Source organism: Hypomesus transpacificus, chromosome 1 (genome assembly GCF_021917145.1).
Source record: "Hypomesus transpacificus isolate Combined female chromosome 1, fHypTra1, whole genome shotgun sequence".
Lineage (NCBI taxonomy): Eukaryota > Metazoa > Chordata > Actinopteri > Osmeriformes > Osmeridae > Hypomesus > Hypomesus transpacificus.
In genome coordinates this window covers 5,706,465-5,720,408 of record NC_061060.1, presented here as the reverse complement: position 1 = coordinate 5,720,408, position 13,944 = coordinate 5,706,465, and the positions used below count along the sequence as shown (strand labels likewise).

At 47.4% G+C, this 13,944-nt stretch overlaps 1 protein-coding gene across 4 annotated transcripts in view; it reads right to left on the bottom strand.

The window, feature by feature from the left end:
• mid2 (midline 2) overlaps positions 1–13,944 on the bottom strand; it is an 87,631-nt gene that overhangs the window by 33,151 nt on the left and 40,536 nt on the right. For all 4 annotated transcript variants that reach the window (XM_047038978.1, XM_047039049.1, XM_047038894.1 and 1 more), the window contains exon 2: positions 11,402–12,213. In XM_047038978.1, coding sequence (XP_046894934.1) covers positions 11,402–12,157 — 756 coding nt within the window. In that variant the 5' untranslated portion in view covers positions 12,158–12,213. The remainder of the gene's footprint in view (positions 1–11,401; positions 12,214–13,944) is intronic.

The window sequence follows — 13,944 nt, the reverse complement described above, 5'->3', positions numbered from 1 at the left end:
ACTGAAAACATTTGGGCTTGACATCAAATAATGAACGTGAGACCAGAGATCAACGTTTCAGCTTTTATTTCCAGGTATTTACATCAGGATCTGATGCACAACTAAGAAAATATCACATTTTGTTTGAATCCACCCATTTGTCATGTGAGCAAAAGTATTGGAACAGATATACTTAAAACATATTTAAGTGAATAAGACTTAATATTTAGTTGCAAATCCTTTGCTTTCAATAACTGCAGCAAGTCTGTGACCCATTGACGTCACCAAACTTTTGCATTCTTCCTTTTTGATGCTTTCCCAGGCTTTCACTGCAGCCTCTTTCAGTTGTTGTTTGTTTTGTGGGGTTCCTCCCTTCAGTATCCTCTTAAGCAGGTAAAATGCATGCTCTATAGGGTTTAAGTCTGGAGATTGACTTGGCCAGTCTAATACCTTCCATTTCTTGCCCCTGATGAACTCCTTTGTTGTTTTGGCAGTGTGTTTTGGGTCGTTATCTTGCTGCATGATGAAGGCTCTGCCAATCAGTTTGGTTGCATCTTTCCTTAAATTGGCAGACAAAATGTTTCTGTGGACTTCCGAGGTCATTTTGCTGCTGCCATCATGTGTTACATCCTCAATGAAGATTAATGAGCCCGTCCCAGAAGAAGCCATGCAAGCCCAAGCCATGACATTACCTCCACCGTGTTTCACAGATGAGCTTGTGTGTTTGGGATCATGAGCAGTTCCTTTCTTTCTCCAAACTTTAGCCTTTCCATCACTTTGGTAAAAGTTAATCTTTGTCTCATCAGTCCATAAAACTTTGTCCCAGAATTTTTGAGGTTCATCTCTGTACTTTTTGGCAATTTCCAGCCTGGCCTTCCTATTCTTCTTGCTAATGAGTGGTTTGCATCTTCTGGTGTAGCCCTTGTACTTTTGTTCATGAAGTCTTCTGCGAACAGTAGATAGTGATACCTTCACTCCTGCCATCTGGAGGTTGTTGCTGATCTCACTAACAGTTGTTTTAGGGTCTTTCTTTACAGCTCTCACAATGTTTCTGACATCAACTGCTGATGTTTTCCTTGGTCTACCTGTTCGACGTCTGTTACTTAGTACACCAGTAGTTTTCTTCTTCTTCTTCAGGACATTCCAAATGGTTGTACTGGCTATGGCCAATGTTTCTGCAATGGCTCTGATTGATTTTCCATCTTCTCTAAGACTCACAATTGCTTGTTTTTCACCCAAAGACAGCGCTCTGGTTTTCATGTTGTTTTCACCTCTGAATACAGTCTGCATAGACAAAACCTATCTTACCCAATCTGAACCTGAGTGTAGACATTCAGTGGTATTTATTGATTGAATAATGTATGTAATAGGACACACCTGGGCAACAAAACACACCTGTCAGTCACATGTTCCAATACTTTTGCTCACGTGACAAATGGGTGGGTTCGAACAAAAAGGTGATATTTTCTAATTTGTGCATCAGATCCTGATGTAAATACCTGGAAATAAAAGCTGAAACGTTGATCTCTGGTTTCACATTCATCGTTTGATGTCAAGCCCAAATGTTTTCAGTCTACAGCAAAAATAAAGGAATTGGCCTCACTGTTCCAATACTTTTGGAGGGCACTGTATTTCAGGTATTTGTTATTGCCCCACTGACACACCCAGACTGCCTTGTGTCCCACATACTGTAGGTGTAGTGTAACACAACAAGCCAGGCTCTTAGGTGACACGCTGATGTCATCACCTAAGAATGCAGCTGTGGCAGTGTTATCATTACTTTTTGTAGGTTTGACAAATCTACTTTGAACTCAATGAAGGGAATGGAAGAAGGGAGAGAGGGAAAGAATGAAAGAAGGAGAGAGATGATGGTGAGAAACAAAGGGATGTAGGTGAGGGATAAAAAAGGAGATGCTCACAGTTGCTCTATTTATAATTGTGCTTGCATGAAAACAGAACCGAAGCACAAGATTATAGCTTCTAACTTCATCAGTCCTGTCCTATGTAAGACTTACTGCTGTATATTTATACAAGAGAATGAATAAATTAGACATCAGTTGAATGTTTTATTTAAAAATGCTGCGGTTTGAAAGCACTGAAACTGTGTTTCTCAGACTTTTATCTTGGTAAGGCATATGTGCCAAAAACACTTACTTCCAATACATAAGACACGTAACCTCATAGAATATGCATGTGCACTCCACAAACATTAGAAATATATAGGCTCTGTGTTCTGTTACATTCAACACTGCTTGTGGCCCTTTTCTCTCTGATAGTTTAAGTTAATTTGCGACTTGTATGGTTTGACAGACAGACAAATGGAGAGAGAGAGAGAGAGTTGGTGTGAGAGGCTTGGAAGTGATACCATCTGTTTCCATGTAGAGAACTCACCCAGCACCAGTTTTAGGGAGTCATGTTGTGGCTATTGAGCCAACTACCACCACTTATTCTTCCTAACTTCCTATCCCACATTCTGCAAGCGTCATTACCTCACTGCTAAAATCGAAAATCCTCATAAATGTTACTTAACCATTTTACAAGTTGAGATAAGCACTAAATAAGTGACTGGACTACCGAGGAGGTATTTGGGGGGGTGTCACAGTGTGGTGAGAATAAGGGGAGCCACTGTAAAGGGGATGTGGGTAGGTGTGTCTGGGGGCTTGCCATTTAAAAACAGCACGGTGATGGATATTTCCTGCCAAATCACTCCCCTCTCACCTTCCTCTCCTTCCTCCTCTCTCTCCTCCCTGCTATATTCCAATACCCAAAGTCTAGCCAGACTTCTTTTTTGTCACTTTGTTCCCCGATTTCCTTCCACCATCCTTCTCTCTTCCTACACTCTCCTTCCATGGCTACGCGTGATAACGTTTAAGAATGAGAGTTGGGATTTTTTTTACAGGGGGGTGAGTGAGGTGAAAAAGTAGTGCCCCACTTACGAGCGCACAGAAAACTGGCACAGCCACAATGGCTTCACACCTGGGAGGTGTGGGGAGGCACACAAACACACACGGAACCATGCTGGGCACCTCTGGGATGTGTCACGGACACAGCACACAGCTCTCCCAGACTACAGAACGTGCAAATCCAGTTTTTGACCCAAATCCCCTCCACTTTAACATTGATTAATCATTTATGTGAGAGCAAAGTTACACGCCATCAACTCAAATATGGATTCAGGTGTGGTGGGTTTGTAACTAGTCTCAGTATCATTCCTGGGATCACAAAGTGAAAACACGAATGGATGTGCTTGTCAACTCCGATACTTTTGCTATATAGCTCGGCTTAATATCGTCCCAGTTTGACCCTGGCTTTTATTGATGTTGCTACGGGAGAGCGTGAGTTCAGAAGTCAGCAGGAAGAACTGAGGAGAAACGTTTTCTCCTCAGTCTCTTTCACCTGGGTGCTCTTCAGCGACACTCAGAGCCCTGAAGCCTTCAGCTGCTGCTGCTGAGCTCAAGTGACCCCCACCTGCACCAACCCTGTACACACACACACACACACACACACTACACACACACACACACACTACACACAGACAGGCACACACACGCCCGGGCAGCGTGGAAGCTTTCAGGTCCAGGGCAGTCGCTTGGATGACAAAGTATCTCTATTAGCTCACAAAGCTGCTGTGTTCCAATCAAACACTGCCGCCTTCTATGGAGGGATTAGTCTATGTGATGTGCCCTGGCCAGGCTGCCATGTGGGAGCATGAGAGGGGAGCATGAGAGGGGAGCTTAGCAGGGCCCCGGGTGGGGTGAGGTTGGTTGTGGGGGTGGTTCGAAGGTCAGGCCCCAGGGGCACCTGTGACTGGATTAAATGGTGATGCAATGTTGAAAGACCTCAGTTTTCCACACTGTGTAATGACATTTTGGTGTCATGGCCATGTGTGAATATATATCATCCTGTAACAACGTGAATGACAATTCGTTTGAGAGATCATACCTGGATCCCACATTTTAAATAACTTGACTTTAACATGACTCTGGATCTGGACCAACGGGCTGTCACTCGAAAACGCCAATCCCAATCCAGTCACTGGCTACACCAGTCAGACTTGAGCAATCTCAGAAATATTTTAATGGGTTTCAAAATGTGTTTGGACTCTGGCATATACTCACTATATTACTGCACAGCTGTAATGTTTGTGTCAATAGTTAACTTAAACTAGAATGAAAACCAATTTGCTGGAACTCTTTATTCAGCTTTTTCTCTCGCAAAAAGTGTCGGAGCTGTCTGCGAAAATGTGGGTCTGGGCTGTTCATGTGTGCAACACCCTCTGTTCTAGCTCTGGCATCCGTGTGCATCCTGATCTCTTCAGACAGCCTGACAGACTCAACATGCTCTTTGGTATGTGAAAAAGTTTGTTAGATACCTAGCTAACTGTACCCTCAAAATCACATATCCTCAGGCAGTTCCCGCTTATATGCTCTTTTGATTCAACGAGACTTAGCAGGCACATACAGACACAGGGACAAACACACACACACATCACAGGAAAGACTTCTGGACGCTGTCTCTCAACGCTTTAGTTACAGTACAGTGCCAGGAATAGTCACACACATTCCTTTCATTCCAGTCACTTAATGTCACTGCTCATTGTGGTACATGTCTGCCTCTGTGCAGACATTCCTTCTAAAACGATGCTCTCTAACCTCGCTGCAAGGAAGAAAACTAGATGACGGTGACAAGAGTTCAGCAATGCCCAACGACAATGACGCGTTTTGTTAATGGGTCTGAAAAAACAAAAAGTCTAGTCAGCTTGTGTCTGTGGTCGCCGCTCAACATGAGGGAGTGCGGCGCGAGGAAGGACTCTGGAATGAGAAATGTGTTATTACATTACGCTGACAGCCAAAGCGTTTTTATGACCACAGACAGTTACAAGCCTTCCATTGGGGGTCATTGACAGATAGAGGCCACGGATGGGAGGCTGGCTGTCTGGCGTCGGTCCAAGTTCAACAAGCCTGGGTATCATTAAAACCGCATGGGCCTCCCCTTAACAACTCTGCCAGTCTCACAGCCCTCTGCAGTCTTCACCTCCTCACCGCAGAGCCCCTCGCCCGCTTCGCTTTACCCATCCCTTCTCCTCCTGCTCCCCCCCCCCCCCCAAGCCTCCTCCTATCTGTGCCCTGGCATCCCCTCCATCACCTCGGCTCATGAGGGCCTTGCCAGCCTCTCAGCCCACTCCAGCCCCACCCCCGTCCTCCCTCCAGCCTCCATCAGGCCTGCAGGGTGAAAGAGCTCAGCCTGTGGCAGACAGCCTGCTGTGTCATGGCCTCCTCCAACAGCTAATAGGTGACACCGCCATTTAATGCGTTCCTTAAAGGAACCTTTCTCTCTCTCTCTTTCTCTTCCCTGTTCTCTGTGCTATAAAGTATGCATGAGCAGCTGGCCTATTCCTCCTACTGCGTTCTCAAAAGGGACAACAACCTACAGACGACCTGAACTCCGTCACTCTCTATTCAGAGTCTAAAAGAGCAAGCCAGACGCTGGAACTTTAGTTTGGCAAATGCCAAACCATGGCCCGTGTCTGCATTCCTGTTACAGTGTGGTTTCTGGCAATATCCAGATTCTCGATTTTCCATCGCTTCAGTTTCTCTCCGTCCAGATGATAGTCCGACCCACTGTCTACCAGGGTGATGCTTTAGTGACAGTGTGTGAGATATAGCAGGGGTTTGGGGAAATGGGAGATTCACAACGGGGGAATGTTGCAGTACATCCATCCAGAACAGCTGTGAGTTTTGGAATGCCTACAGGTCTGGGAGCAGAAAATGTAAAAAACGAAATGGAAACAAACTATTCTAAACTTGAACACGAACAAAGATTGAATAACCAGCTCAGGCGTTCCGCTCTCTGGAGAATGTGAAACTTGGGATGAAGGCGCATCCGTTTCTAGAAATTCGAGCTCAGTGAGTGTGTTGATGTGTGTGTGTTTGTGTGTCAGAGTGCAGACGTGCAGATCCTCTCACACTCGGGTGAGCGGGTCAGCTGTCTCTCCCAGGGGAGACGGTGTTCCTGGCGGCCAGACAACAGGACGCTGCATCCGTCAACCTCCCTCAGACAGGACTGTGTGTGTGTGTGTGTACAGTGTGTGTGTACAGTGTGTGTGTCTGCCCAAATGGGTCAAGGTATTCAGAATTGGGGACAGTCAGTGACATTCCAGCCCTGGTATAAGAATGCAGGGTGTTTGCTTGTTATTTTTTTAAAGCAACAAACGATATCTGACCACAGCCACCTGGAGATGGGAATAATCTCATTTTGTTAGATATTGTAGAGCCAAGAATAGAAATGACAAGATTGAAAGTCGTTGGGTTTCATCAAGCCCCCGTCCATGTTTAATCCCTTGGGAATGCTGAAATGTAATTCCCAGAGAACCACTTGCAAGACTGTGGAGATTGCATATGTCATCAATTCCGCGACACCAACATTATCTGTTCGTCTGATGAGTTTCAGATGAATATTGGATTTGAGAAAGGTTTCAGAGAATTGCATACACAACAATTATGAAGGCAGGTGACTTGCATCGCAATAAGGCCAGAAAAAAACACTCAAGAAACACGCAAACCCTCTTTTAAAAGAAATGATTGATGGTAAGGTGATCAAAGACATGTCCAGAAGTCTGTGTGTAAACCTTAACCAGGTGCATGTTGAGGGCTGTGGACACAGCTGGAGATTCACCCATCTTGTTTCTCTGGGAAGATAGACCCGCACTGTAATGTTTATGTGCCATCTATGGCCTTTTACAGATTCAAGTCTAAGGCAGAGTTTAAGCCACACACACTATAATTCTAAGGTGAGATGCACGTGTGTACTTTCTCCTCCTTGATAACTTCAGACAGCAGATAACTGCCAAGCTCTTAAAAGCCTCTCCAGCTCCTTCATGCATGAATTGTGTATGGGGGAACACAGGAGCCTGGGAGGGATTTGATGACGAGCCCCCTCTATGATAACCTGTCACGACATCTTCTTGGACTCCATGCATCATAGATTATGTGCACACACAGGCACGATTTTACACCGCACTCTCCTCACACACACCGCTTGTAGCCTGGATGGGGCTGGGGGCAGGACTAAATGGGCTCTCCAGGAGGGGTTTTATGTACCTACCCCCAGCCCCCCCCCCCCCCCCCCCCCCCCCCGTGGCATGGGATGGGATGGATATGAAAAAAAATCACTTTTCACACATCAGCTTCGATTCTATCTCCTTAACACATGCTTGCCAGTACAGTACACTGGCTGGTGTATCCCCTTCGCTGCCTACGGTGCAGTAAGCTGTTCCACAGATTGCAGTGAGTGCATGCAGTGGCTTTAACTACAACAAGTTGGTCTGGCTGTGGGCCGAGGAAGAGAGAGAGAGAGCAAGAGAGAGAGAGAAGCGAGAAAGAGAGAGAGAGAGAGAGAGAGAGAGAGAGAGAGCGAGCGAGAGAGACAGAGAGAAGCGAGAGCGAGGAGGGATGAAGAGAAAAGGGAGGACGGCAGAGAGAAGCAGAGAGAAGGAAAGAGGGGGAGACAAATCAGAGCCTATTAACTTTTTGACACCGCAACCTTGCAGTTTCCTCTTGAAATTGCAGGAATAATTGTGGTGTTTAGGAAACATTCCGGAGCGTCCTAGAATTACGCTGTAAACACAGCAGCAAGGAACCGAGGAGTCAGCACTATGGGATGTCATATCACAGAGAGCATATAGATGGCTTACTTAAGGAGCTTAGAGTAAGTGGGGGAGAGTAGGGGAGAGAGAGGGAGAGATATGGGGGGGAGAGTAGGGGAGAGAGAGGGAGAGATATGGGGGGAGAGTAGGGGAGAGAGAGGGAGAGATATGGGGGGAGAGTAGGGGAGAGAGAGGGAGACATAAGGGGGGGGAGTAAGGGAGAGAGAGGGAGAGATATGTGGGGGAGAGTAGGGGAGAGAGAGGGAGAGATATGGGGGGGAGAGTAGGGGAGAGAGAGGGAGAGATATGGGGGGAGAGTAGGGGAGAGAGAGGGAGAGATATGGGGGGAGAGTAGGGGAGAGAGAGGGAGAGATATGGGGGGGAGAGTAGGGGAGAGAGAGGGAGAGATATGGGGGGAGAGTAGGGGAGAGAGAGGGAGAGATATGGGGGGAGAGTAGGGGAGAGAGAGGGAGACATAAGGGGGGGGAGTAAGGGAGAGAGAGGGAGAGATATGTGGGGGAGAGTAGGGGAGAGAGAGGGAGACATAAGGGGGGGGAGTAGGGGAGAGAGAGGGAGACATAAGGGGGGGAGGCAGCATCCAGTACAGGATCCAAAGTGAAGGAAAGCTCAAATGTGAAAGGGAAGATAAACCGTGAGAGGGGAGGGGGGGGGTGGGATGGTTAAAAATGATGGAAAGAAGAGGAAGTTGGGCAGAGTGGTGAAGAACAAATTCAAAAGAGAGAGTGCCAACGGGAAAGGGAGACAGCGATGGAAATTAAGGGGAGTATGTGTCATCAGCACAAAGTGCTGTGACTAGCATCCTCCAAAGAAGCAACTAATCCCTAAATCACTCCCTTTTTTTTCATATGTATATCCCTGACTCCCTGTTGTAAACACAGTACATAATCTGACATGTGCCACAGGAAATGATGACAGTGAAACACACAAACACACACACAAACACACACTACCCCATTGGTCACATCTGACCGAGTCAGTCACAGGATCAATAGCGGAGAAAGAGAGCAAGCACATTGGTGGCCATGTGACCCAACTCCACCACAACATCTGATTCATCCATGGGTCTTTGTTTGTAGTGGCACTTTGAAGCTGAGCGTGTTTGCAAAGAAGCGGTCCAGAAGATGAGGGCTTTACAAAGACGGCTGCTCATTATTGTTTGATGAAAGATAATGCAGATGAACCCAGGCTTTGCAAGTCACTGCCCCTCAATCAATTAGCCGAGTGCTAACATGTGGCCATCTGCCACTGTGAGACAGAAAGCACCATAGATCAGTCTGGGGCTAGTGTCTCAAACTGTGGCAAGGTCCTGTTAAATAGTGGTAAGATTTTAGTTAGATTTTAGTTAGTTAGATTTTTGTCTAAACTACAGTATCTGTGATAACTGTACCCAGTTATAACTATCAGTGGTCATTATTGTTAGGTTTAACAAAATGGCAAAATGTATGGGGGATTTCAGCTGGGGATATTCATATTTCAATTCTTATTTTCATCAAGGAGAGCTGCAAGCTCAATTCTGTAATCTATTTTGCCTACTAAGCCTCCAAGGAAAGGTTGTAGGGGGGTCAAACTCGTCATCTCAGTGAATTAGTGAGCATTAGCATTGTTTGAAATGGCCGTAGGTCTTCCAAAACAACAGTAGATCCTTCTCCAAAATAACACACCAGTTATTTTCCATCGGTGCCAGAAGGAAGATAAAAAGTTTGCGATGCTGAAAGAGAAACAGTGGCAAACCGTGGCGCCGGGCGCCGAGGGGCTTGGCCACGGCGTTGGGTTCTCTCCCCAGGTTGGGGGACTGGGAGTTCAAAGTCATCAGTGTTCAAAGCCTCGGCCAGGGACACATTCAAATGAGCTCTGGCCACACTCGCTCGCTCCACTTCCAGAGAGAGACCAAGAGAGTTGTGAAAGAGATTTGTGTGTACAAATGACGATACAATGCCTGTACCAGTTCATCCAAGTGGAGACACTAAAAGAAACAGCGTGTGTAATAAGCGTGTTCCTATGGCCCTACAGTTGTTATATTCAGCATGCAGACAAACTTATCATCATGAAGTTGGTGTGTCGTCCGATTTTGTCCAGATATACTTTAAAGATGCTTCTCCAAAACCTTAAAATGTCACTAAAGAGCCAAATGCATAAACGGAATAGGATTACAAGTAGGCTGTTTAAATCGTGGTGGCTATGCATTTGGTTGTGTCTCTGGAGGACCTTATTGTGATTCCAGTATCGTCATATGGGATAGAGCCCTGGGACCCATGAGGTGGAACTTTCTCAGGTATCGACTTCCCTCTCTCTCTGTCTATGACACACAATACCATTCATTTAACACACAATTGAGCGGGGTTCAGGCTGCTGGCATTAGGCACAAAGGCCAGGGAGGACTACGTGGGGGTGGCGGGGTGGGGTGACACACACAAACACACACACACAAACACACACACACAAACACAAACACACAAACACACACAATCAGCGGAATGTCCTTGATGTGGGAATTTCTGAACAATAGGGTTATGGAACCTAAGCGATCACAAACACACTATTAAAAGGCAACAATCTGACACTATGACATTCAGGCCCCACTTTTCTGAGTACGCATTGAGCCTCTGAACTTTGAAGCTATGTCAATGAGAAGCCCCGAACCCTTCATGCCACCTGTGCCTTCAACCTGACTCGTCATTGAAACCTGACCTGACATGATTTTTTCCAAATAATAGACATGTAACCTCTCCGAAACTATGAGCCCATCCCAGAAACAAGATAGCTACAACTCAAAGTCCAGGCTCTATCTATCACTATTGAATGATCAAACTATAGAAAAAAGTACCCTCCAATAGAATTCTGCTCTCACTCTTTACAATAACACATGCAAGCCCTGGGACAGGCTGTGACTACTATAACACCAGTGAAAAAGGGCATCGGCTCGGGCTGGACAACAACTTTGGTCTTTAGCGATTGTAAGAGCATGTGTGTGCTAGCATTAGCAAGACCCCCCCAAAACACCCTGAATCAGCGGTCCATGTTTTTGTAACGGGTCAGCACAGCACTGCCTCCATTCTGGTTCCACACTGAACGGCTTTAAAGAATGCAGACTCATCTAGTATTATAATGACTCTCTCTATCACTCCTCCTGTTGAAAGAGACAGCTGGGCTGAGGGTAGGAGACAGGAGGAGGCTGTTGTGTTGACAGGTATGACATAATAACCTGACAACTATAATGGAAGAAAAGAAAAAAAGCTTTGTATATGAAAATGGAGTGGTTTGAAATGATCTAAATGGGTTGTGCCATGCAGACGTACAGACAGCGATAGAGAGAGAGAGAGAGAGAGAGAGAGAGAGAGAGAGAGAGAGAGAGAGAGAGAGAGAGAGAGAGAGAGAGAGAGGCCTTATCTCAGACGTTAATGATGTCATCATTTATCTGCCCTTTCATCTGCCCTATCTAGGAAACACCCTTCAATCCGTTGTAGCTTTCAAGACTTAAATGCATTTGGATATCAAGAAGCTTTGTTTTTACCACCCTGTGGCGAACTCTGGCTTACCTGGCCGCCCATCGGATTTAGCTGCAAATCAAAGAGGATATTTCTTGAACTGGGTTGTTTGTGTGCGACAGTGATTCAAAGTCTAAAAAGATGAAAGAGAGGGAGAGAGAGAGAGCAAGGGGGACCATTTCTAAAGCCCGATCGTGCCGCGTCCATCCCTCTCATGTCTACGGTAAAGGTATCCCTTCCCGTTTCCCCGGGGGCCCAGGCGAGGTCTCACCTTGAGCTTGTCGAAGCGCTCGCTCAGCGACGACACCTGGTGGTCCCGGTGGCGGCCCACCAGCTTGCACAGGGCGCAGATCAGCTGGTCGTCCACCATGCAGTACATGTTGACCTTCTCGTTCTCGTGCTCCAGGCAGGTGAGCCCGCGCAGGTGGGCGTCCGCCACCGGCTCCACCAGCCGGTGGCTGGTGAAGGGCTTCTTGTTGGGGTGCGTGGCGCGCAGGCAGCGGTCGCAGTATGACACCTCGCACGTCACGCACGTCTTCACCGCCTCGCGCGGCGGGTCCTGCTCGCAGAACTGGCAGCTGATGCGGTCCAGCGACATGGCGGAGGCCGGGCTGCTGCGGGCGCTGCCGCTACCGCTGGTGGTGGAAATCCCGCCGGTGGTGATGGTGTTGTTGCCGATCCCAAGGCCGGTGCCGTGCGTGCCGTAGGGGCGCGGGTGGAGGCGGCGGCTCTCGGTGGGCGAGTTGGGGCCGCTGAGCGAGGCCTTCTGGAAGCGGTCGATGATGTTCTGCAGGGTCACATTGCGCTTGAGGCCCTCCAGGCCGCGGTGGTTCAGCGTGATGACGTAGCGACAGGTGGGGCACTGGAAGGCGGAGATGGACTCGAGGGGTTTGCTGGTAGAGCAGTGGGACACCAGGATGCGATGGGCGCAGTTGAAACACAGGCTATGGGCGCAGGGCAAGAGCAGTGGGTCTTCGAACAACTCCAGGCAGATTGGGCAGGTCAGCTCAGACTCCAGTGTTTCCATCTTCAGTTGAACCCGTCCAGAGATGACATCAAATCCCACGAGAGCTGGTCAGTCACCTGACAGGGGGGAGGGGGAACAGACGACAGGAAGAGGAGTTAGCAAGGGGTGGAATAAGGGCACAGACTTAACAGAGTCGAGATGTGACGACTGGCAATGTTCTCGTGAGACATGAATAAATGTATTTTCGTTTTGAGTCAACACTCAAAAATGCTGGTTGATAATAAGTTGACTATGTAAACAAACCCTCTGAAGTGATTGCCAATCAAGTTTCAACAGAGTTGTGTGGCCGATTGTGAGATAACATGGCGCTATTCCAAAAAATGGAGCCCGATGGGTAAAATCACCCCAAATCCAGAGAGACAGGAATCTGTGCCCTGAGATGTGGGCTGAGTCGGATCAGGGCAGTGTTTCTGCTCAGCATCTCTGCTCAGCGCCCGGCACAGTCATGGCAGCGTTATGCCTGGCACTCTGCCAGTCATGCCAGCCCCAACTAGCCCCGACCAGCCCCCCTATCCGCCGGTCCTCGCACTGTTGCCTGACGGACCATAACAAATCCCATCCCTTGAGTTCCCTTTAACTCGGGTAGAGTGAGGGGAGACAGAGAGAAGCAGAAAGTCAGAGACAAATACAAGCTGAGAGAGACTAAGCATGAGCGAGAGAGGAAAAGAGGCCTGAGGTGAGAGAGAGCGAGAGAGAGAGAAAGAGAGAGAGAGAGAGGGAGGATTCAGCGCAGGACGAAGAGAGACCAGAAAAGGAAAGAAGAAAGATCACAGGTAAAAAAAGGGTTGTTTCATCTTCCAAAACTCTTCACATAAATCTTTTACCTCTCATTAATATTTTACCACTCAATAGCTACCACAGTCCCTGATTTGATACACTGCTGGCCAGGTGGTAACACGTCTTCATTGATGGATCTCACTGGCTTCTCAATGTGATGGGCACCAATCACCTCAATCTGGCTATCTCTGATAAGCTCAGGTCTCCCTTTTCCTTTTCAAAACTCCGCTCCCCCTCTCAGGGACCACATCGTCATCTCCACCCCCCTACCAACCAGCTCTGGGCGACCTTCCACTGACCTGCCGTCCAAACAGCCTGGTGGTTTACAACCGTTTAACAACACGGTCCCTCAGGTGGCCTCCGACCAACAGAAATTGAGACGCACTCCATAAAACCCAGACATGGGTTATGAAGCCTGATTGATAGTCTCACTGCCCCGCTCCAAATCTAAACAATGCGAGCAGCATGACTAGAGCACATTAAGACTGATGACCCCCGATAATGCAATTGCATTACTAGGTTCTCATTGTACCATGGAGAGATCTCATCTCCCATCTCGCGTGCCCCGCGTGACCTTTCTACTGATCGGACCGAGGCGCTCTCGTCTCCAGTTTAAAGATTTTCTTGGCTTTGAAGTCGTCCGCTGGAAAACGGTTCATCTGTGTTAAGTCCTGTGAAACGTGTTGGAATAACGTCGAAAGGACTTATCCCACGGTGTGTGGGTCTGGTGGTTTTCAAAACACACAAAACACTGTTACTATTTCGATTGTAGTTTATGCTTTTGATTGCAATTGATTAGACTCTCTGTCCAGAGTGATATTCCCTGTTGAGACCACCTGGCCATCTTGTGCTAAACATGTCAGTAAATGTAGCAGCCTTCAGTGAGATCATTTAGGTGTAGGCTAACTGCTTGGGATGGAAGTGAAAAATTAATGTATGAACGATGGATGAAAAACACATTTTATATAAAGTATATTTTATATACAGTATGTATATATCCCAAAGTTGGA